Below are 25287 nucleotides of genomic sequence, written 5' to 3'. Positions count from 1 at the left end.
CTCAGAAACATACTGACATCATGCGACATCTCACACACACATCACATACACGGGTGACATCACATACACACCCGCCCCCGCCCCCCAATCTTGGGGGCAACGCAGTGCCTGTGATTCGAGGTAATGAATTGCCTCGAGAAGCTAAGGTTTCAAAATGGAATCCGGTAGGAACATAGAAAGCTACCTCCCACTGGGGCAGACTATTTGCCCCTTTGGACCACTGCTTCCTGCTCTGGCTGGCAGCAGCTCCCAGTTAGAGGTCTTTCCCTCCATCTGCTACCTGAAGATCCTTCTAACCAGAGAATTGACAGAGCTATGGACCCTCAATTTGCATCCTTGTGCTCCGCTGCCTAATGTGGATGTGAAGCACAACAGGACCACTTTTCAAAAGGAGGGGGACAAATCTGCAAACCTCACTGCCTGCTTCCCTCCCCTCCCCCCCCCCGAATACCGCAGTCACACAGGTAGACGACGATGCCTGAAGCCTCCGCACTCTCAAGGAAAGATTAGAAACCAGGCAATCTATGTGCAATGTGTCTATTGCTGTGCTCAGAAGCAGATAAAGGGAATCACCAGGCTTATAATTAATCCATTTGATTACAGCCGAGTGCAGCTATCACACTTTATTAAAATGATAATCCAGTTTATCAGAGGCCTGCGTGGCTGAGAGCTTGCTGCAGCACATCAGGGAATTCTCTGCTCCAAGTCAATATCGGTGGGTGGGAGGGACATAAGAAACTGACTTGGACAGAGTCAGACCCCTGGTCCACCTAGCTCGGTATTGGCTGGCAGAAGCTCTCCAGGGTTCAGACACAGTTCCCCCCACTCACACTTATTTATTGTGCATTTATAGCACAATCTCCTTACAAAAAAGCAAAAACAAAAAAACTTTGGCTTATTAAAAAAAGCTCTACAACTTTGGGTAGATCACTGCCAGTCTTTTTACGGCAATGGTTAGATCACTGCCAGGTTTTTTTTATACTGTGAGTAGATCCCAGTCTATTGGGAGTTGGACATCCCTGATTTATAGGATTTCTAAGTTTTCCTTAACAAGGGTGGGCTACAATCATATAAAGAGACGCTATTAAAATCTGTTAAATTTACGTCAGAAGAATAGTGTGCATCTTAATACAAGCCCCATCTGCACCACACACTTAAAGCAGTATCATAACACTCTAAACAGTCCTGGTTCCCCCCACAAAAACTCCTGGGAACTGTAGTTTGCAAAACGTGTTAAGAGTTGTTACGAAACCCCTATTCCCAGAGCTACAGTTCTCGGAAATTCCCCGGGAACAGGGGTTGATGGTTACACCATTCTGGGAGTTGTAGTTCGGTGGGGGAGGAATAGGGGTGTACTGACAGTACCCTTAACAAGCCAATTCCCATGATTCTTCAGGAGAAGCCAGTGTGGTGTAGTGGTTAAGAGCGGTAGTCTCGTAATCTGGGGAACCGGGTTTGTGTCTCCGCTCCTCCACCTGCAGCTGCTGGGTGACCTTGGGCCAATCACACTTCTTTGAAGTCTCTCAGCCCCACTCACCTCACAGAGTGTTTGTTGCGGGGGAGGAAGGGAAAGGAGAATGTTAGCCGCTTTGAGACTCCTTAAAGGGAGTGAAAGGCGGGATATCAAATCCAAACTCTTCTTCTTCTTCTCTTTAAAGTGGCACGATATTGCTTTAAATGCATTGTGCAGATGAGGTCGTATATATCTCAGCAGTCAAAGGCAAAATAAAGAGGTGTACTTGGAGATGCTGGGGATTGAACCTGGGACCTCCTGCATGCAAAGCCTGAGCTCTACCACTGAGCTACAGCCCTTCCTCGTGGCACCCAAGTTAGCCATGCAACCATGGTGGTGATGCTCTCAAAGCACTCCGTGTTGGAAGAAAGCTGTACATGTCGTGCCATTCTGGCCACATATGCAACAGCACCCCTAGCCCAAACACTGAAGATAGAAGGAAAAATATAGCGCTGCTCCAGCTTCAAATTCAACAGAATCCCTAGCCTGAACAGCAGGAATAATATTGACCCAATCTAGTGCTCTGCTACTACTGTGGTCCCTTGGTTCTCAAACTTAATCCGTTCCGGAAGTCCATTCCAAAACCAAAGCGTTCCAAAACCAAGGCGTGCTTTCCCATAGAAAGTAATGCAAAATGGATTAATTCGTTCCAGGCTTTTCAAAACAATGCCTAAAACAGCAATTTAACGTGAATTTTACTATCTAACGAGACCATTGATCCATAAAATGAAAGCAATAAACCATGTACTGCAGCCACGCAATCAATCAATCAGTAGCTGAACTGGTTTCCACACAGTCACAAAAACAAAACAAAAAAGCTGCAAAACAAAAATGCAACATAAATAGCAAAAACAGACAGACCTCAGCGTAACACTCAAAACAGAAGTGTGGCACTCAAAACAGAAGTGTGGCACTCAAATTGGAAGCGTAACACTCAAAACAGAGCACATTCGGCTTCTGAAAAATGTTCGCAAACCAGAACACTTACTTCCATGTTTGCAGTGTTTGGCTTCCAAGTTGTTTGAGTACCAAGGCATTTGAGAGCCAAGATACCACTGTATTATTTTTTAGACTTTTCAGCCCAGAACATACAATCAGAAACAGGCTGCTCCCCCATGCACAGTTTCACATTGGCCAGGATGCGTAAATTGGCAAGTTACAGTTGTTAGCACACGACCCACCCCAGAGTTCTTGCTCTGGGGCTGCCAGAAAGATACAAAATCCGACTAACCTGTCTTGGATCCTTCTCCTTCATCCTGTTCCTCTCTTGCTGGGGGAAAAAAGTGCAAAAGGGAAGGTTAAAAAATAAAAACCAAACACTGCCATCCAGTGGTTAAATATCCCCATTACCAGGCCAGGTGGAGCTGTGTAGTACTGGACTCACTGATACTATTAAGATTCAGATCAAGGATGGAGAACATATGGTCTTCCTATTGTTGTGGGACTCCAACTCCCATCAGACTCCCAACTCCCATCAGTCCCTGCCAATGATCGGGGTAATGGCAGGGCTTTTTTTCCAGCCAGAACATCTCTCAGGTGGGCGTCATTGCCATTATAAGAGATTAAGGGAAGCGTTCATTGTAAGTTCCGGCACCTCTTTCCCCCCAGAAAAACAGCACTGGAGTTGTAGTCTAGTAACACCCAGGCAGGAGAAAGCTGGTCCACACTACAGAAACATTAAGGGGTTGTTTTTTAACAAGCAAACAAGCCACTTTTAGCAACGAGAAATAGCAGAGATGGGTACAACTCAGAAACTAACATCAAGAGCCTTTCCAAACTCCCTTCTTGCTGTACTAAAAACTTGCTTTAAATTGCCACTTTCATCCCCTGCTCGCTCTTATTAAACATCTGCCACTTTTAAAAATCACCATTTCCCCCTCTCAGTGTCCTTCCATCCCTACTTTACTCAAACCTCTGCTCTTGTTTAAAACATCCTCTTTTTCTCTCCTTTCAGCATCTTTCCCAACTTGCTGTACTCAGAACTTCTGCATCTTCCATTCCTCAGCTGTCTCATGTGCAGGAGATAAAGGATGTGGCAACCTCAAATACCCCATAGTACTTTACTCAAACTTCTCCCGTTGTTTTAAACCACAATTTCAGTGTCTCTTCCTTCTTTTTTTTCTGTCTTTTTCAGTAAGGTAAAGGTAAAGGGGCCCCTGACCATTAGGTCCAGTCGTGGCCGACTCTGGGGTTGCGGCGCTCATCTCGCTTTATTGGCCAAGGGAGCCGGCGTACAGTCATGTGGCCAGCATGACTAAGCCGCTTCTGGCGAACCAGAGCAGCGCACAGAAATGCCGTTTACCTTCCCGCCGGAGTGGTACCTATTTATCTACTTGCACTTTGACATGCTTTTGAACTGCTAGGTTGGCAGGAGCAGGGACTGAGCAACGGGAGCTCACCCCGTCTTGGGGATTCGAACCGCCAACCTTCTGATCGGCAAGTCCTAGGCTCTGTGGTTTAATCCACAGCGCCACCCACATCCCTCTTTTTCAGTAGGATTATTATTATTATTATTATAGATTTTCTTGGTGTCTCTTCCTTCTTGGTCCCAGGCCACACTGTCACTTTTGCTCCCCTCCCCTGCCCTGACTTCATGCAAACCTAGGTTTGTGACACAGCGCTACAAACCCTCCAATGGGGACTTGCACAAAGACATTCTTTCACTTTGATTATATTTATGTATACCAGCTCTCTCTCTCTCTTCTTTGCAGCTCTGGCGGATTTTCTTCTGGCACACGTACGCCAGGGCAACCAGGAGGATGACAAGGCAGATGGCCAATCCTACTGTCACCCAGAGAGCCACAGCAGGAAACAGGAGGTGTTGACCTGGAAAGGAGAAAACAGGGAGAAGATGGTAAAGTCTCTGTCAATGCCATTGATGGGAAGCAAAGGAGGGAAATGTCTCTGAAGGGAAACAGATAAATCCACTGGGTTACCACAAGGTCATCTGCACACATACCAGATCTCACTTTAGACAAGGAGATCCTAACAGGCATCCCATTCAAGATGTATGGAAATATTCCTGCAAAATTTGTGCAAGATGTTCTGCTTTGCAACTATCCATCTACTGTATCTATCTATATCTATCTATATCTATCTATCTATCTATCTATCTATCATCTACCTATAATTTTTATTAAATTTTCTGTTTTACAATTTAGAATATTCATTTAAACAACTTTAAAATATCTTTTTTTATATAAATATTTATTAAAGTTTTCACAGTATTACATAATGAAAAATAAAAAATAAAAATTAAAAAACAGTTAAAAATAATTCCATCTTTTCGTCACTTATCTTTCATTTACTTGTTTCCCGGACCTCCTCATACCTCCATTTTTTGTATTCCAGTTCAATTTATTAGTTCAGCAATTCCTTTCCCTCCTTATTTTATCCTAATCTTTAATCTTAATATATTATAGCATTAAATTTTTACCTATTAAAAATCCAATTTTTCCATATCCTTTTATACCATTACAGCTAGAAACCACTTAACTTCAATCGAACATCATTCTAACATTCATTGATTTTGCAATATTTCTGTAAATAGTCTTTAAATTTCTTCCAATCTTCTTCCACCAACTCTTCTCCCTGGTCTCGGATTCTGCCAGTCATTTCCGCCAATTCCATGCAGTCCATCATTTTCATCTGCCATTCTTCCAGAGTGGGTAAGTCTTGTGTCTTCCAATACTTAAACAACTTTAAAATATCACTGACTTCCCTTCTTCTCTTTCCATGGTTCATTTTGCATAACACAAATCCCTGCATATTTTATATAAACTATACAATTCAGTTTTCCATTATTGCATTCATCAAAACTTATTTACACTGTTGAATTTATCTTAATGCTGCCAACGTTTTTTAGTGTACACAACTTTCCCCCACATATTCAATAAACATTTTCCAATCTTCTTTAAACAAAGGTTCTTCTTGTTCTCTTATTCTATAAGTTAGATCCGCAAGCTGCGCATATTCCATCAGTTTAAGCTGCCATTCTTCTTTAGTTGGGACCTTGCTTGTTTTCCATTTTGGGGCTAACAAAACACGGGCCGCTGTAGTGGCATACACAAATAACCCTTTTTGAATCCGCGACCAGGGAAAGGAGACGGCGGAAGAAGAATGGAAGAAATTTAAAATCTACCTTAAGAACTACTATAAACTTGTTGAATGTTAGAATGTCGAGGTTTTGAGTAAGAAAGGGTTACAGCGATACAAGATTAGACTAAAAGAAAGATTAAGAGGACAGAGGACTGACAGAAATATTTAGAGTTGCTAAAAACTTTTGGACATTGGGATGCAGAAAGGGGAGGTATGGGGGAGTCTGAGAAACATGGTTTACGAAAAAAAGGTTATGAAACTATACGTGTGTGTATGTCTTTTTATATGTTTGTATTGTTTTAAAAATTCTGTAAAATCAATAAAAAAATTTTATTAAAAAAAAAATAATAACCCTTTTTGACACCTGGGAATTTCCATCTGAATTATCCCCAACAAAAGAGATCTGTTGTTGTTGTTTTGAAAAGTGCTTTTTATATATAAAAAAAATTCAATTCATTGTAAATTATTTCCCAATACTCTTTTACCCTTTTACGGGTCCACCACATAGGAAAGAACGTTGCTTCCACCTCATTGCATCTCCAGCACTTATCTGATTCAGTCTTGAACATCTTAGCAAGCCTACTCTGAGTTAAATACCACCTGTAAATCATTTTCAGATAATTCTCCTTCAAGGAATAACATGCTGTAAACGTCAGATCGCTCTTCCAGAGTTTTTACCAGTTATTAAAATCTATATTAACTGCTTTGCTACTTTCAAAGGGAAGTTCCAGTATGCAGCTGATAGATTTGGGCTCCATCGGAGCTGGGGGTAGCTTCCTCGCAAAAGTCCTGCCGATTTCTCCACAGCTCTCCAGTATCCCCATCAAAACCACGTGTGCACTCAGTTGCATGCTAAATAGGCAGCAGGACAAGAACGGATGCTTCCTTAATTATAGCTTTTAAGAAAATGTATTTGACAATGTTCTGCACTGGCCTACAAGGTAATGATCACCACCAATCTGCTTCACCAGAAACTGTGGGCTCCTTTGTGGGCATCCTAGCCAGATGGGCAGCATATAAATAAATTATTTTCATTCTGTTGGGATGTCCCCCTGTTTTCTGCCACCCTCATTTTTAAACACAGCCATTGCCTGAGAAGCCCACAATTCCTGCCAGATATTTCAACTGAGCAAGATGAAACTACCGTACTTTTCTGTCTATAAGACACCGCCATGTATAAGACACCCCCTATTTGTGGGGACTCAATTTTAATAAAATGGGGGGAGAGGGCACAGAGTTGTTCAGCTTTTTTGTGGAGTATCGCCCACCAGGGTTGTTGAGCTTTTTTTTAGGGGGGAATGCCGGAAATCACTGACCCGCACGCATCAATAAGTCCACCTTCTGTCTGTCCCATCGCCGGCAGAAGCTTCCAATTCCCCCCCCCCCAATTGCAGGAGTGTCAGCCAATCAACACCACTCATTGACGTAGCAACCAATAACACGCACAACAGCCACTGACTGCCTTGGCAGCAACCAGTCAAACGTCCAGCCTATGTACTACCCATATATAGGATAACCCCCATTTTTTAGCATGCTTTTTAAAGAAAAAAACATAGTCTTATACACTGAAAAGTACGGTACAGTGGTGCCCCGCAAGACGAATGCCCCGCAAGACAGAAAACCCGCTAGACGAAAGGGTTTTCCGTTTTGGAGGTGCTTCGCAAAACGAATTTCCTATGGGCTTGCTTCGCAAGACGAAAATGTCTTGCGAGTTCCTGCGGGGTTTCTTTCCTCCCCCCCCCCTTTTTCCCAAGCCGCTAAGCCGCTTAACAGCTGATCCACTAAGCCGCTTATCAGCTGATCCGCTAAGCCGCTTATCAGCTGATCCGCTAAGCTGCTTATCAGCTGATCCGCTAAACCGCTTATCAGCTGATCCGCTAAGACCGCTAAGCCGCTAATAGTGCTAATCCGGTAAGCCGCTAATGGGCTTGCTTCGCAAGACGAAAAAACCGCAAGACGAAGAGACTCGCGGAACGGATTCTTTTCGTCTTGCGAGGCACCAGTGTATATTGAAACTAACTGAGCAAGTTGAAGACTATCGAGGTCACCGTCCTGCCTGATAATTCTGGTGTCACTCTGGTGTAGGTCAGGGCAGAAAGCCTTTGGAGGATTGGGGGAGGAGGATATTGCAGCCCCCCGTCCTTGTGATCTATTTTTCTCACTTTGCCAATTCATCCCCAGGTAGTGGGGTGGCAGGCGCTGTCCAGCCTGCAATCACCCCACATTTAACAATGATTTTGGCATCAGGCCCTGGGACCTGAGAAACATCCTTGCCCCAGAATTGGCTAAACTGACATACAAACTGTGAGATAAGGACAACTGTCACTTTAAAGAAGAATGGGAACTTTTTACAAAGTACAGTGGTACCTCGGGTTACATACACTTCAGGTTACAGACGCTTCAGGTTACAGACTCTGCTAACCAGAAATAGTGCCTCAGGTTAAGAACTTTGCTTCAGGATGAGAACAGAAATCGCACGGCGGCGGCGTGGCAGCAGCAGGAGGCCCCATTAGCTAAAGTGGTGCTTCAGGTTAAGAACAGTTTCAGGTTAAGAACGGACCTCCGGAACGAATTAAGTACTTAACCCGAGGTACCACTGTATTTTAAAAGACAACAAAATGAATTGGACTCCTTGGCAGGTTTTGAATAAACATACACAAACTTACTGATTGATAACATGGTAGATAGATAATATAAGGATCGATATAATTTTATAATATTTAGAGAACAACATGTGATGAGAAATCAGAGAGAGGAGCTGAGGGAAGTCTCAGGGGGGAGGGAGGGTTTGATGGGGAGTGGGGGGAAAGGGGGGAAAATAATGAGTATTATATGTTTTGATATATTCTTATGTTGAAATTGTTCATAAAAACCTTTTTTTAAAAAATAGAAACATCCTTGCCCAACCATCAAAATTCACCCTGGGACAGTGACTCTCTCTCCCAGCCTAGCCCACCTTACAGGGTTGTTGAGAGGGGTGGCTGGGAAAGAACTATAACCGTCACCTTGAGGTTCTTGGAAGAAAGGTGGGGGAAGAATCATAGAATCGTAGAGTTGGAGGGAACCCCAAGGGTCATCTAGTCCAAGCCCCCTGCGACGCAGGAATCTCAGCTAAAGCATCCATGACAGGTGGCCATCCAACCTCTGCTTTAAAATCTCCAGGGAAGTCTCCCGAAGGAGACCATTCCACTATCAAACAGCTCTTATTGCCAGAAAGTTCTTCCTGGTTTTTAGCCAGAATCTCCTTTCTTGTAACTTAAAGCCACTGGTTTGAGTCCTTCCCTCCAGAGTAGGAGAAACCAAGCAAATTCAAATGGCACAAATGGAACAGACAAGCCTTGCACACAGATGGCAATGCCCAGAATTTTGATGAATGTGCTTCTTAAGTTTCATTAAAGGGCTGCTGGGGTGGAAGAGGCAGAATCAGCTGGAGAAGTGGAGAATAAGGGACACTCCCTGCAAAACTGGAGTCAGCCGTGTACTTTTGCAAGTTCAGGAGCCCAAATCCCCCGCCCAATAAGAGCTGATGGAATGACAACGGTTCGCTCAGATTGTGGGAGTCAGGGGCCAAACGGTGCGAGCGGGTGCTTCCAATTGCTGCCTTTCTACAGGGCCAGCGGATACGCCAGGGAAGGCAAGGAAACAGCAGGTTGAAATTACCCCGTAAAACACTTCATTAACCTTTAAATAATTATGCTAATAAATTCAAATAGATGCTGATTGTCACACTTTGCTGGGGAAGGGAGTCTCGGCTAAAGGCACTTTAAAACAGGAACAATCTCTGCAAAGACAGCAATTCCATGTACGCCAAGGAAAGGCCAAGGGAAGAAGGATTGGAACTGTGCAAACTCATATGCACCAATATTTCCACCGTGTGCAGCCGTCCTGTTTCGGGCCCTCCAGACTCTCCCCAGGCTACACAGCTCACCAGCCCTGCTTTGCATCTTCCTGGAATGCTTTTGCCTGGCAGGAACAAGTCCTGGAACTCTGATATTGCCTCTTGCTTGTCAGGATGGGGAGAGAGAGGGCAGTGCACAAGTAGAAGCCAGCCTGTTTTAGAGATGTTGAACTTAGATGCATGACTCTGCCCACTTTTGCCTCTCACACCACTGGCACGCTCAAAGGGAACGTGGCTTTTAAAGGTAAAGGGACCCCTGACCATTAGGTCCAGTCGTGACCGACTCTGGGGTTGCGGTGCTCATCTTGCTTTAATGGCCAAGGGAGCTGGCGTACAGCTTCCGGGTTATGTGGCCACCATGACTAAGCCGCTTCTGGCGAACCAGAGCAGCACACGGAAACGCTGTTTACCTTCCCGCCGGAGCGGTACCTATTTATCTACTTGCACTTTGACATGCTTTCGACCTGCTAGGTTGGCAGGAGCAGGGACCAAGCAACGGGAGCTCACCCCGTCACAGGGATTCGAACCGCCGACCTTCTGATCGGCAAGTCCTAGGCTCTGTGGTTTAACCCACCATGCCACGTGGCCTTTAGGCTTACAAAAAAAAAATGGTTTGCCACCTCTCTCCTATTCAAAAGTACAGATTAGCCCTACCCACTGGCGTCCACAAATAAGGGGTGGGTGCTAGGGGCAAGGCTAGTGAGCACATGAGGTTTGTGAGTTCAGGGCATGACTACTCATTGGTCTTGCACCAAATATTGGTCTTGCACCAAGGTATAGCTTTCAAATAGGGCTCGAGATTTCTGGTGTCCATTGATAGATATAAGGACAAAATATAATCCGTCCAGCTCATGTGCACATATATTGTTCTGAGAGTATCCTGATGTTTTGTGTGTTTGCCAAGGTATCTTTGGCACTTTTGTAAAATAAAAATAAAGGCAAAAAAGAAGAAGGAAATGCCTTTAAATATGTGCAGAGTGCCCTTCCTTTTTCACCAGCAACCCCTAAGGCAGGCCATGGCTCAGATATGGGGGTGTTCAGCCCAACCATCTCCTGGTTCAGATATTTAGAAGGCAGCTAAATTAAGAACCAGGGATGCGGGTGGCGCTGTGGGTTAAACCACAGAGCCTAGGACTTGCCGATCAGAAGGTCGGCGGTTCGAATACCCGCGACGGGGTGAGCTCCCGTTGCTCAGTCCCTGCTCCTGCCAACCTAGCAGTTCGAAAGCATGTCAAAGTGCAAGTAGATGAATAGGTACCGCTCCGACGGGAAAGTAAACGGCGTTTCTGTGTGCTGCTCTGGTTCGCCAGAAGCGGCTTAGTCATGCTGGCCACAAGATCCGGAAGCTGTACGCTGGCTCCCTCGGCCAATAAAGCGAGATGAGCGCCGCAACCCCAGAGTCAGCCACGACTGGACCTAATGGCCAGGGGTCCCTTTACCTTTAAACTAAGAACCACAGTAAAACTGTTTTTTTTAAAAAAACACACAGAGATTAAACAAATTTGTGATGCTGCTAAGTTTACATAAAACGTATTCCCATCACAGAATTGAAGTTTTCAGGTTGCAGAATGTGAGAGGTGCAGAATTTCATATAGAGTTCCAGGACAAATGCAAACACACACATACACACACAATTGCACCTTTGTGATACAGGGCTACCATAAGCATCTCTTTAACAGCCGTGGCTGCCATACTGTTTAGGCTGCACCCAAGAAAAGGTGTTTTGCCAGGTGTAGCAGGCCCAGCCATTCTCCTTCGCCATTCAAGTGGCGCCATGCATTTAGCCAAAAGGTTTATGTTCCTTGAGGGACCCTCCTTCACAAGCCAGCAATTGCTGTGCCAAGGATAATTAAACACTAATTAATGTTACCTGCAAGTGAACAAGGTTACAAAGAGCTTCAGGGTGTCTATAAAAGTTGAGATGGCGTGACAACAACTGGAAGCCACACGGAAGAACCAGGGGGAAGTCATGTGAACAGAATTTCACAGGGAGATCGAACTTCTGTCAAAGATGTAAGGCTGCAATCCTATATATACCTACCAAGGAGTAAATCCCACCGATCCACGTTTTCTACTGCAAAAACTGCAATCCTAAACATATTTACCTGGAAAACTGTAAGACCTGCTTCCCCAACCAGACCCTCCAGATGTTTTTGACTCCAACTCCCATGTATGGCCAACAGTCAAGGATGGTGGGAGTTGTTGTCAAAAGTTGGGGGGAAGGTTGTTCTAAGCCAGCCTTTCTCAACCTGTGGGTCCCCAGATGTTGTTGAACTACAACTCCCGTCACCCCTAGCTAGGAAGGCCAGAGCTCAGGGATGATGGGAGTTGTAGTCCAACAACATCTGGGGACCCACAGGCTGAGAACAGCTGTTCTAAGCAAACATAGGCAGGACTGAACTGCTATATTGATCCTAACCTGAAACCCAATAAGGTTTAGCACAGGGCAATATTATAAAGGAGACCCGTTTTAAAAGAGAAGACAAGCACAAGCATGCTTGGCCTCTGGAAAGTTTTGTAAGGGGTAGACAACATCTGTCTAAAATCCAAGATGCTATACTAAGCAGTCGGCTGTGATCTGAGCCAAGGAAAGGTCTCCCACCAGAGGCTGTGGAATCTAATTCCTTTTAAGCAGAGGTTAGATGGTGATCTGTCATGGATGCTTTAGCTGAGATTCCTGCACTGCAGGGGGTCGGACTAGATGACCCTCAGGGTCCTTTCCAACACTACAATTCTATGATTCTATCACTAATAGAAGGCAGGCTCCCCCAAGCTGGCGCCATCTGGATATTGTTGGATTTCAACTCCCATCAGCCACAACCAGCATGGACAACAGTCAGGGATGATGAGGTTGTAGCTCAGTTAACATATAGAAGGCACTAGGTTAGGGAATAGAGAGAGCATCAATGCACAGAGTGCTCAGCATAAGCAAAAGAGACAGGCCCCTGTCTCTCAGAACTTACAAGTTATATTTGTCAAGAGGGGGGAAGAACAGAGCGAGTCTCAGCGGCGACTGCAGCTAGATTCAGGAATCATCCTCAAGCTGGTGCATAGTTCCTCCATATGCTGTGCTAATAGAGCCAGAGGGGAAAGCCTCTCTTTTGGAAGTTCTGGACTCCTGGGATAATTCCATGCTGCCAACAACATGCAACAGCTTTGCTGGCTTCTAATCCATTTCAGGATCACGATACCTCAAGGACCACCTCTCCCCATACGAACCGACTAGGACCCTACGATCGTCATCTGAAGCTTGTCTTCATTTGCCTCCTCCTTGAGAGGTCCAGAGGGTGGCAACATGAGAAGGGGCCTTTTCTGCAGTGGCTCCCCGTCTGTGGAATGCTCTCCCCAGGGAGGCTCGTCTGGCACCGTCATTATATAGTGGTACCTCGGGTTACAGACTCTTCAGGTTACAGACTCCGCTAAGCCAGAAATAATACCTCGAGGCCCCATTAGCTAAAGTGGTAACTCAGGTTAAGAACAGTTTCAGGTTAAGAACGGACCTCCAGAACAAATTACCGTATTTTTCGCTCCATAGGACGCTCCTGACCAAAAGACGCACCAAGTTTTTAGAGCAGGAAAACAAGAAAAAAAATCTGACTCAAATTTTGTACTAAACTATTTAAAACAGCAAAGTGTGTGGCTCCTGTCCACTTTGCTGCTTTAAAGCGAGCCATGGTATATAATGATGAGAATGGAAAAAGGACACATTCCATTATAATGTAGCTGTTTTCATTATCACTGGGAAGTTAGTATTGGCAGCAGTCACAAAAACTAAAATTTGAGCATTTTACTGTTATTAATCAAGAATATTAATAGTCAGGGAGAGAAACCAGGGCTGTGCAAATGAGAAGTGCTTGGAGTATGGAGGAACAGCAAAAAGATGATGATGATGATGATGATGATGATGATGATGATGATGATAATAATAATAATTTATTATTTATACCCCGCCCATCTGGCTGGGCCTCCCCAGCCACTCTGGGCGGCTTCCAAAAGAATATTAAAATACTGTGAAGCTAAAGATCAAATGATTGTGCTCCAGTTCCTAAATCTCTGAAGTTTTCTCAAAACAGGCATGGTTGTTTTGAAAGGAAGATTCAAAATGGAGTGACTGAGCAAAGAACAGAGGAGGAAAAGAGGGCAGATAAATAGCTTCCATTCAATACCAAGAGAACACAATGTTTTTGGTTTAGTATAGGTGGACTGTACTTGTAAGAATTTGTATAATGAATTATAGAGTTGGAGTGGAATATCAGAGCCTCTTTTCAGCAGTAAAGATTAGCTACTAGGAACATGGTCCACACACACAGGATGTCTGGTTATAGCTGTGCAGTTTAAACTGTTCCTGAGCCAGATACCTGCTCTGTTTTAGCTGAAATTACTATTACTGGTTTGTGGAGATGCTTTGCATGTATTTATGACTATTTCCCCAAAACTGCTACTTGAAGAAATCCCCAAACTTACTATTTTTAAACTTCAAATGGAGCTCAGAATCCAGTTAGGCAATCCTTTGCAGCTGAATTAGGAGGCACTGAGAGACAGCAATTTGCTGCTCCCCACCCCCACCCCAGGAGCACACAGCCTTCTCTCTGCTTGCAAACCTTGCAAACCTTGTCCGGACTTCAGGGGAAAGCAAAGTCTGTAGGCAGAGCAGTGTAGCTCCCCACCCCCAAAAAGCACCCCAGCAGCACACAATCTTCCCTCTGCTTGCAAACCTTGCAAACCTTGTTGGTTCTTCAGGGGAAAGCAAAGGCTGTAGGCAGAGCAGTGTGGCTCCTCCCCCCACCCCCAAAAAGCACCCCAGCAGCACACAGCCTTCCCTCTGCTTGCAAACCTTGCAAACCTTGTCGGGACTTCAGGGGAAAGCAAAGGCTGTAGGCAGAGCAGTGTGGCTGCTCCCCCCACCCCCAAAGAGCAGCCTGGGAGCGCACAGCCTTCCCGCTGCTTGCAAACCTTGTCGGGACTTCGGGGAAAGCAGAGGCTGCGGGCAGAGCACCGTGGCTCCTCCCCCCACCCCCAAAGAGCAGCCCAGGAGCATAGGACAACAGCGATTTGGCTCCAGGGAACACACATTCGCTCCATAAGACGCACAGACTTTTTCCCTTACTTTTTAGGAGGGAAAAAGTGCGTCCTATGGAGCGAAAAATACGGTAAGTTCTTAACCCGAGGTACCACTGTATATATAGAGGCACCAGGCAAAAACTTTCCTTTATAACCAGGCTTCCACCTTTAACTATCTGTGAGCTTTTTGAAGAGGACAGGGTCTGCTTAAAGTATTTCATTCTCACCTTGGTTTTAATGTATTTATGTGGCGGTTGGGGGGGGGTTGTCTTGGTTGGTTGGAAGTCACTTTGGGTTGCCCTGGGCCAGATAAAGCCACTAGCAAATTCAATTGATGATGATGATGATGATGATGATGATGCACAATTCAAAGTCCTGGCTGTTAAGTTGTGGGCGAACATAGCAGACGACACAGCAATTCTTCAAACAGCTCTTCTTTATTCAGATGTCAGAACAGAACTAAACTGAGGGGCTCAGTCAGCCTGCTTATATAGAGCTCCAGAACAATTGTAACTGTTGCCATTTTCTAAAACTATCCAATCACTGAACGTCACTTTTCAATCCTTCATTTGCATAACTATCTACAGTCTCCCCCTGCTGGCCCAGGGTGAGAACTTCAGTACATAACACTGGCCATCAGTCCTTCTAACAGCATTTGCCAGCAGTGAGTGCCAACAGGGCTGTAGTCAAAACAAGACTGATAATTTGTAAACCAAGAAATCTTTTTTATATATATAAAACCAAGACTGATAAGAAATAGTCTGGTGGGAAGTGGTGGTGGTTTATCAGCATCCTTGAAGCAATTCAGAGGTTGGCAGAACCACAAAAAACAAGGTGGGGACAAGGGTTAAGGATAGGGCCTTCTCAGTGGTCATGCTCAGTTTCTGAAACTTTGCTCCCTCCCACCAGCTCTCAAAGCAGGGCCAGCTCTGTCATTAGACAAAGTGAGACAGCTGCCTCAGGCCCAGTGTTCTGGCTGCACTAATGGAAACGAGCAGTGTGCATGCACATTAGTTTCTTGTCCACCAGTGGTGAGAAATCCGTGGTCCTCCAGATGGTTAGGACTGGGCGATATCTGGTTTTCAGCATTGATATATCAGCAGCGAAATACCGAGATATGCTAATATGTTGCGATGTCTGCGATGTATCTTGGCTGCTTCTTCCACCCCAACATAGGGGAGGAAGAAGCAGCCAAGATACAACACCAAGCCCTACTGAGCAAACTGCGCTGGTCCCGGGGGAGGTTACCGTGGGGCGAGGTCCAGGACCTGAGTCGAGGGTCGGCAGACAGTCCTCCACGGGCGAAGCGGGGTCCAAAGCGAGGAGCCGGGCAAGGACAGGAACTCTGGAGGAACAGGACTGGGTACTGGCCGAAACAGCTCTTCAATGACGTTGCTCCCACAACCTGGGACCGGGCTGTCTGGCCTTTATCTTCTCTGAGGCCAGGGGCGGTCCCGGCCCCCAGGAGACCTGCCTCTCCTGGCCTTAAGGCGAGCACTCCTCCTGGGAGAAACCAGTTCCCTCCGCCTCTCTGTCCTGAGCCTCTGCAGCTCAGGAGAGGCTGGAGGGTTACTGGACCCAGGGGGAGACTCACCTTCCCCTGACTGGGCTGGGAGAGGCACACCTGTAGGTACTGTGTCCTCAATCACCTCCGGAGCCAGAGTGGATTCACCTGGTGCCTGCTCCTGAGGATCCGGCACAGGTGCAGGCGCTTCAGAATCAAGGCCCTGCCCCAGTTCAGCCGGCCCTTGAGGCGGGGACTCCTGTGCAGGCTGGGATTCCTCCGGTTCACCCTCTGAATCGGATTCCCAGGCCATCACACAAGCCCTCCCTGGCTCACACCTCTGCCTGCCTGCCTGTGCCTTTGCCATCTGCAGGCAATTTGAGCTGGGAATACATCACAGCTCCCCGGCCACCACAATGCACTGCCAGCTCAAAATGTCTAAAACTGGTATCATGACATGAACACCATACCAGTTTCAGACAATTTACTAGCATATCACCCAGGTCTACAGATGGATTCCAACTTCCGTCAGCCCCAGCCAGCAAAGCCAAGGGTCAGGGATGAGAAGAATGGAAAGTCGAACAACAGTTAACCCCACTCCTTCCATATGCACCCGGATGACAGTGTTTGGTCCAGAACTACGAGATACCCTGCGCTCAGCCCTTTCTCCTCTCCACTTTCTCCCACCCTCAAACCATCCCTTTCACTGCAAAAGTTCTAGGAGCCTCCTTCCCCACTAAGGCTGGCTGGAATAAACAGCACTGAAAACTCTTACACAGAATCAAGACATTAAGGGCCAGAGAAGCAGCCCTGCCGAAGGATCGTCCTGTACAATAAACAGCGCTTAATAAAGTGTCCCTGCTGCCGTTATTTATGAGTTGTTTCAGCATCTCCCTCTCCCGTGCTCGTATTCCTGGAGCTTGTCACCAGGCAGCAGCAGCAGCATCCCAGAGCCCTGCAAGAGCCATCAAACATCCGCTCCCGAGTGCCTGCCGACAGCCAGCCAGGATATTTTGTGCACCGAGTTAACCGCAGCCCAAATAATGCAGATAAACGAGGGCTTGGGCCAGGCAACAGGACAGGGACCTGTTCAGAAATTCTGTCTCGGATCATGGGAGGGAACACAAAAGACCCCCCCCCCAAAAAAAAAATCCCTCCTGTGCCCGGGTGCAAGGAAGTCAGGGAGAGAGGCCACCTCTTCAGCTTTCAAATCAAAGGCAGGGTGAAAGTTGGGGTGGGGAAACCTTTTCAGTCCAGGGGCCACACTCTCTTCTAGATAACTTTCCAGGGGCCACTGTTAGAATTCCTGCTCCACGATTGCAGTCATGGGATTTTTGTCTATCACATGACGGTATATGTTTTGACTCCACAAAGTGGGAAGTGACGGAGACAGGATGTTTGTGTTACTGTGTTCCGTGAAGTGGCACTATTGTCCTTTGTTCTTTTTCTCTTTGCTGTCTGATGCTAGAGAGAGAGGGAGCCATGTTGCAGTGCTCCGTGTGTGTTTATATGTAAATAAAGTAGATTAGCCAAAATGCTGAGTTGCTGAGGTCTGTCACGCATGATGCGCAAACTCTGTGGATCCCTAAATGTGCTGGTGTTGGTTGGCATCGGTCGCTGTGATGTTCGGGCTGAAGAAAGCTTTTGAAGCTCCTGAACGATTGACCAGGAGGGAGAGAACATGCCAGTCGGGCATGTGTCTCTGCCAGGGTCCTACTTGAGTGTAGGCTGAACTCCTGACAGCCACAAGCAGGCGGTGGATAGGGGCAGAGACAGAACTATGCAGAGCAATTGCTATAAACTTTATGTTTGCAGATTTGTCTAGTTTCTCTACACCTGGCTATCCAAACAGGGCATGAGACTAGAGGGGCCACTAGCCAACCAAACATTAGGAAGAAGTTTCTGACAATAAGAGCTGTCCAACAGTGGAACCGACCACCTCGGAAGCTGGTAAGCTGTCCTTCATTGAAGGTTTTGAAGCTAATTCATTGGAGGTTTCTAAAGAAGTCCCAGTGAAAGAAGAGTGGGTTTTAAAGCGAAAGATAATACACTCTGCAGGGATGGCAAACCTGCCGGCAAAAATAAGAGATCAAAAAGATGAGAACTTTGCTGGAGGTTCTTTTCTGACTATGTGAGAAAAAAGCTATACTCAAATATAATCACAAGCAGGATTTGAATAATAGGAAGGAGAACAAATAAATGACTGTGACAAAACTTATAATACAATAAATGGCAGCTGTGGCAGCAGATAAAGGAAAACAACAGGAACATCACAGATCTAAGGATGGGAAGTCAAAATGTAAAAATAATAATATTATACTGAAAGTGAATTGAAGAAGATTGGAAAACGTTTACTGAATATAAGGGAAATAATTGTGTACAGCTGAAAACACTGGCAGCATTAAGATAAATTCAACAGTGTAAATAAGTTTTGATGGATGTAATAATGGAATACTGAATGGTATAGTTTCTGTAAAATATGCAGGGTTTATGATATGTAAAATGAACCATGGAAAGAGAAGAAGGGAAGTCATGGATATCTTAAGAATGTAAAATGAGTATTTTGAATTGTAAAACAGAAAATTTAATTTTATATGTAGGGATTCCTGAGCTGCGATTCCTGCATTGCAGAGGCCTGGCAAGAGGCAGACCTTCCAATTCTAGAATTCTAGGTTCTTTGCTTCCCTTTCCCCACCTGGCCTTGATCCTATGCCTTTTCTGAGCAGCAGCCAGACCTTTCTCACACAGAGCCCCCCAGCAGCATGCCAGCCCCCAGCCACCCTCCCCTCCCTGCTCCCACCCAGCTGACCTGTGATGGTGACAGAGGCGTGGGTCTCCTGCCGCAGCAAAGGGTTCCTCACTAAGCAGCTGTAGGTGCTGTTGGGTTCCAGCACCACCCGCAGGATGCTCCGCACGTCGAAGAGGCCCTCCTCGTTGGCCACCTGGGAGGTGGTGATGTTCTCCGTTATGTTGTTGCCGCGGCCATCTTGCCACAGCACCGTCGCCTCAGGGTAGCCGGAAAAGGTGTGGCATATCACTGTGACCAGGTCTCCTGGCTTCAGGTTCTTGTTGGGCTCCAGGTTCAAGTTGGGCTTGGAGTAGAAAGCTGGAAGATGAGGAGCAGGTGGAATGCTGTTCAGCCCGCAAGTACATCCCTTATCATATATCAACAAAGGTAACATTAAAAAAACCCTCACATTACAGTCATACCTCGGGTTGAATGTGCTTTAGGTTGAGCGCTTTCGGGTTGCGCTCCGCTCGCCATGTGCAGACGCTCAAAATGATGTCACGCACATGCGCAGAAGCGGCAAAATGCGACCCATGCATGCACATCTTACATTCTATTCAGGATGTGAACGGGGCTCCAGAACGGATCCCGTTCGCATCCCGAGGTACCACTGTATTCGAAATGCATTATATTGCTTGCAAAAACATGCATATATTAGCAAAGAAGTTTCCCTGGAATGCTAAGGAATCTTTGTGATCTTTTTTCTGTTTAAAGAATTGCAAATTGATGAAGAAATGTAAGGGACTAAATGCAAGATGGGGGAGGGGGACCAGGACTCAGCCTTTAGCAATGGTTCTCAAAGTGTGTGATGTACCTGTCAGGATGCTGTCAGTGGTTCCCGGCTGGTTGCCCAGGAAAGTATAAAGACAAGGAAAAGTTTCTTACCGTCCTTTTTTATTTCAAACTTTACAAAGAGAGGCTCTAGAACCCAGCCTCTTGGATAATGACGTTGTCCTGAGTGAATTTCCACTCCTGTCTCTCCCACTTCCTCATTCATCACTACTGCAGTTGCTGCTATGTGCCCTCTGTCTTTGAGCTCTTTGCTCTCCTACTTTTAAGGCTCGCCAGGTTCTGGGAGATGGAGGGTCTGGGGTGCTTTCTAATGACAACATGTCAGCTGGGTGTTGCTCTGACTCTCCCATGATTTCCCAGCTTTTCCCCTCATCTGCCTCTGAGCTGCGACCTCCCTCAAACCTCTGTTGTCAATTTATACTGTCTTCCTCTTCCTGCTCCCTGGAAGGGTCAGGATGGGGAGGCGGTCTCCACCATTCCTCCTCTGCCCAGTCCAGGACAATCAACATTTAAACATTTCAGTGTGGTATAGCATAATAATCATAGTAATATTTTTTTATTTATACCCTGCCCATCTGGCTGGGTTTCCCAAGCCACTCAGGGCGGCTTCCAACAGAATATTGAAAACATGATAAGACATCAAACATTAAAAACTTCCCTAAACAGGGTTGTCTTCTAAAAGTCAGGATAGTTGTTTATTTCCTTGACATCTGATGGGAGGGTGTTCCACAGGGCGGGCGCCACCACCAAGAAGGCCCTCTGCCTGGTTCTCTGTAACCTCACTTCTCACAGTGAGGAAACTGCCAGAAGGCCCTCGTAGGAGATCCTCAGTGTCTGGGCAGAACAATGGGGGTGGAGACGCTCCTTCAGGTATACTGGGCATAGTACAATATAGTATCAAAATAATATTATTTTTTATTTGCAGAATATGTAGCTGTATGGTTTTATACTTTCTACATGTCCCGTGATCATATTATAAAGTACCGTATTTTGCGCCCCATAAGACGCTCCGGCCCATAAGACGCACCTAGTTTTTTGGGGGGGAAATAAAGGGAAAAAATTATTTCCCCCCCAGGCGCGGGGCTGGGGCAGCCCGAGCTTCCCCCGACCCCAGCCCGCAAACAGGCAGCTCTCTGCAAGCCGTGGGAGCCCAGCGGTGGTTCCCGCTGCTTGCGGAGAGATCCGCGAAGCCTGCAGGCGCTGGGATCAGCGCGGGCAGGCTTCGGGATGCCGGCAACTCTCCCCAAGCAGCGGGAACGTTCCCGCTGCTTGCGGAGAGATCCGCGAAGCCTGCAGGCGCTGGGATCAGCGCGGGCAGGCTTCGGGATGCCTGCAACTCTCCCCAAGCAGCGGGAACGTTTCCGCTGCTTGCGGAGAGATCCACGAAGCCTGCAGGCGCTGGGATCAGCGCGGGCAGGCTTCGGGATGCCTGCAACTCTCCCCAAGCAGCGGGAACGTTCCCGCTGCTTGCGGAGAGATCCGCGAAGCCTGCTGGCGCTGGGATCAGCGCGGGCAGGCTTCGGGATGCCTGCAACTCTCCCCAAGCAGCGGGAACGTTCCCGCTGCTTGCGGAGAGATCCGCGAAGCCTGCAGGCGCTGGGATCAGCGCGCGCAGGCTTCGGGATGCCGGCAACTCTCCCCAAGCAGCGGGAACGTTCCCGCTGCTTGCGGAGAGATCCGCGAAGCCTGCTGGCGCTGGGATCAGCGCGGGCAGGCTTCGGGATGCCTGCAACTCTCCCCAAGCAGCGGGAACGTTCCCGCTGCTTGCGGAGAGATCCGCGAAGCCTGCAGGCGCTGGGATCAGCGCGCGCAGGCTTCGGGATGCCGGCAACTCTCCCCAAGCAGCGGGAACGTTCCCGCTGCTTGCGGAGAGATCCGCGAAGCCTGCAGGCGCTGGGATCAGCGCGCGCAGGCTTCGGGATGCCGGCAACTCTCCCCAAGCAGCGGGAGCATTCCGCTGCTTGGGGAGAGGACCGCGAAGCCTGGAGAGCGAGAGGGGTCGGTGCGCACCTACCGCTCTCGCTCTCCAGGCTTCAGCGAAAGCCTGCATTCGCCCCATAAGACGCACCCACATTTCCCCTTCATTTTTGGAGGGGGAAAAGTGCGTCTTATAGGGCGAAAAATACGGTAGTTGTGTTCTGTGTTACAAATCAAGCACTGCTAGGGGCTGTTTCTGCGTGTTTTACAACGCATTTCTTATTGACAGAAATGTTGTTGCGTCGTGAGCAAATGTTTATTCTGAAAGGGTGCCCCAGGGGGGAAAGCTTGAGAACCACTGGCCTAGGGACTCCCTGAGGGAGGGTGGCCGATGGCCCCTGGGGAGCCCTGCTGCCCTCCCTCTCACCTGCCACCTGCAGCGTGACGGCCGCGCTGCTGTAGCCCTGGACTTTGACGAAGCACGTGAAGCTTCCCTCGTCCGCAATCCGGACGCGGCGCAGCAGCAGAGAGACGTTGCCCCTGGGCAGCTGGTCGTAGAAGAGAGCCGTGCGGTTGGTGTAGCTCCTCCCTTGGTTGGCCAGCTGGTCCCGGCCACCCGCAAAGCTGTGCACCAGCCTCTTGGTGTCCGTCAGCTGCCAGATGAGGCTGAGCTCGTCCAGGCTGAAGTTGGCGTCCGGGGAGAAGGAGCAGCACAAAGTCGCGTCGCGGCCAAAGAGGGTGACCACGGGATCGTCGGGGACCACGATTTCGACAGCTCCTGGTTGTGAGGAGGCAAGCGGGGAGAGAAGACACACAGCAGTGAGAATTCGGCAGCAAAAGGGAAGGTCACAAAAAAGACAAAGCCCTAGAACAAGCCTCGTGCTCTCGCTCACGGCCTCCTCTCTTGGCTGAATTGCCTGCATTGGCTATCTTCTGGTTTGCGCAAACCACAGTATGCTGTTGGATGACAACCACAGCTTGCACTCACTCCTGAAGAAGCGTCTCCACCCCCATCATTCAGCCTGGACACTGAGGCCCAGCGCTGAGGGCCTTCTGGCAGTTCCCTCCCTGCAAGAAGTGACGTTACAGGGAACCAGGCAGAGGGCCTTCTTGGTGGTGGTGCCCGCCTTGTGGAATGCCCTCCCACCAGATGTCAAGGAAATAAACAACTATCCTACTTTTAAAAGACATCTGAATGCAGCCCTGTTTAGGGAAGTTTTTAAGGTTTGATGTTTTACTGTGCTTTTAATATTCTGTTGGGAGCCACCCAGATGGGTGGGGTATAAATAAAATATTATTATTATTATTATTATTATTATTATTATTATTATTATTATCCTCACTTGGCAGGGTGAGGGGCAAAGGAGCCCAATCGTGCTCCTTCTGGGGTGGTTTGTCCACCTTTGGTTCCCCACCCTGCACTCAGCTCTTGCCTGTGGCTTCCAGAAGCTGTCAGTATGCGACAGCGGCCACACCCAGGAAACGGCTTCGACTGGATGGCAAAATCAGCTAAAGGTGGCCAATGGGTCTCCAGCCCTTGGTGAGATAGGGACTTCTTCTGAATGCGAAGACAGGCTCTAGTGCGGGCATACCCAAACTCAGCCCTGCAGATGTTTTGGGACTACAACTCCCATCATCCCTAGCTAACAGTACCAGTGGTCAGGGATGATGGGAATTGTAGTCCCAAAAACATCTGCAGGGCTAAGTTTGGGGGTGCCTGCTCTAGTGGATTAAGCGGACGAGATCAATAGCGAGTCCAACGGTCAAGAAGACAGTTTCTGCACATGCTGCAGGGGCAAGTGAGGGGCTGATGAGGCTCATGAACCTGGAAAGGTAGTCCATCTAGGACAGGGGTCTGCAACCTTTAAGACAAAAAGAGCCACTTGGACCCGTTTCCGAAGAAAAAAAACCTGGGAGCCGCAAAACTCGTCATTATAAAAATAACTTTTTTGTCACTTTTTTATTATTTCTTTGTTTGACCCGTCAGAATTACTTCTCCTGATAGAAATAAACGTTAAATTAACAAGTTACCTTTTGTGTGTGTGTGTGTGTTGTTCACTCCCCTTCAAAACAGTGACCAGCGTACATGCCCCCTTTCAATGCAGTGACCAGCGTACATGTCCCTTACAATGTAGCGGGCAGGCGGGCGGGAAGGTGACGTCGGGACGGTGCGTGACTAACGCACGCACCGCCCCCATGCAACGTCACAGCCAGTACAGCGCCCGCCACAGTGGGGAGTGTCTGGGCGCACAATGCGCCTCTTCCCCTCGTTAGTATCCGCCCCGGAGCCGCGGCAAAGGTGTAAAAGAGCCACATGCGGCCCTGGAGCCGCGGGTTGCAGACCCCTGATCTAGGAGAAGGAAAACTCTGGTCCTAAACCTCCACTGCTTTGTGAGATATATTCAGGAGAAGAAAAGGGTAAGGATTAAGACCTACACAAATCCATAGTGGAGTCTCTAAAACAGTTAGATGGTGCCTCGTACGCCTCCTTCCAGCAACTTCTGCAGCCAAACTGGTGCCAGATGCATTGCTCTGCATTCCTTTGGACCACACCAGTAAGCCCAAGAGGGGGGTCTTATCAGCTGGGCTTCCCAAACCTGCCTGCATTGATAATGAGCAAACAGTATGACCCTTTCAGCTCCAGAACACAGCACTGGGACCAAAAGGAGCCAGGAGCCATGGCGGAGCACTGCTGCCCCCTGCTGTCCAGCAGGAGGTGTTGCAACTTTTTCCTGATTTTATTTTTTTTAACGAATCAGCATGGGAACTAGACAGACAATAGCATTATTTGCAGGTGCAAAGCCCACGGCCACCTTCCATCAATCAAGTACGGGTGACAGCAACAAGGAAAGGCTCGAGGTTTCTTTTGCAGGAAGTATCTGCCCTCTCTTTTCTGTACCAGATGAAGAGGAAGCCTGAATAAAGGACAGTGTCAGACAAAAACTAAGGAAGAGATATGCTGGGTCATATGGAAGGCCTGTCCAAGTGCACCATCCCATTTCCCACAGGGGGCAAACAGAGTCCTCTAGGAATCCCACCTTGTCCTCTATGCACACTCACACAGAGAAACTGGTGTTCAGTGGTACACTGCCTTTGAACACGGAGTCTCTATTCAGCCATCGCGGTGAAAAGCCGTACACTGATCTAGAATCCTAGAATTGCAGACTTGAAAGAGACCCTGTGGGTCATCCAGTCCAACCCCCTGCAATGTAGGAACATGCAGCTGTCCCGTATGGGGATCGAACCTGCAATCTTGGCGTTATCAGCACCATGTTCTAACCAACGGACCTATCCTCTGGGAATTCATCTAATCGTGCCAGGCTAGGAACCTTTTCCAGGACAAGGGATGCATTTCTTTCTGGGCAACCTTTTGGGGGCCACATGCTGGGAGTGGGCAGGGCCGGAGGTGAAAGTGGGTGGAGCAAAGGATGTATACTTTACCTGTCAACCAGGATTGCCTAGACAATGGGCGATGGTTTTAATTGGACCTTAAATTATAACTTCTACAACAAAAAACAATTTGTAGAATTATTGGACTCCACTAGGTTTGTATAGAAAAACAGCATTTTATTGGAGCTGTAATAAGAATGCTTTTTTCAAACAGGTTTTTACAATGTCCTGCACTTACTAAGTCTTGGGAGAATGTAGTGGATTATATAAATATGACTGTGCGAAAAAGCTAATATTTTCAGAGGATATTCTTATTTTGAACTATA

General features: G+C 47.4%; 1 protein-coding gene across 3 annotated transcripts in view; it reads right to left on the bottom strand.

Moving 5' to 3' along the window:
* Positions 1-25287, bottom strand: part of CD276 (CD276 molecule) — a 61148-nt gene that overhangs the window by 4617 nt on the left and 31244 nt on the right. For 2 of the 3 annotated variants that reach the window (XM_081169257.1, XM_081169256.1), the window contains exons 3-6: positions 21999-22349; positions 18884-19180; positions 4199-4339; positions 2745-2783 (exon numbers count right to left, since the gene is read on the bottom strand). In XM_081169257.1, the coding sequence (XP_081025383.1) occupies positions 2745-2783; positions 4199-4339; positions 18884-19180; positions 21999-22349 (828 nt within the window). The remainder of the gene's footprint in view (positions 1-2744; positions 2784-4198; positions 4340-18883; positions 19181-21998; positions 22350-25287) is intronic. The other variant, XM_081169258.1, reaches the window with a different exon arrangement.

Source organism: Podarcis bocagei (assembly GCF_964188305.1).
Source record: "Podarcis bocagei genome assembly, chromosome: 14".
NCBI classification, from domain to species: domain Eukaryota; kingdom Metazoa; phylum Chordata; class Lepidosauria; order Squamata; family Lacertidae; genus Podarcis; species Podarcis bocagei.
The sequence above is the reverse complement of the archived record's forward strand: the minus strand, read 5'-3'. Positions and strand labels throughout refer to the sequence as shown.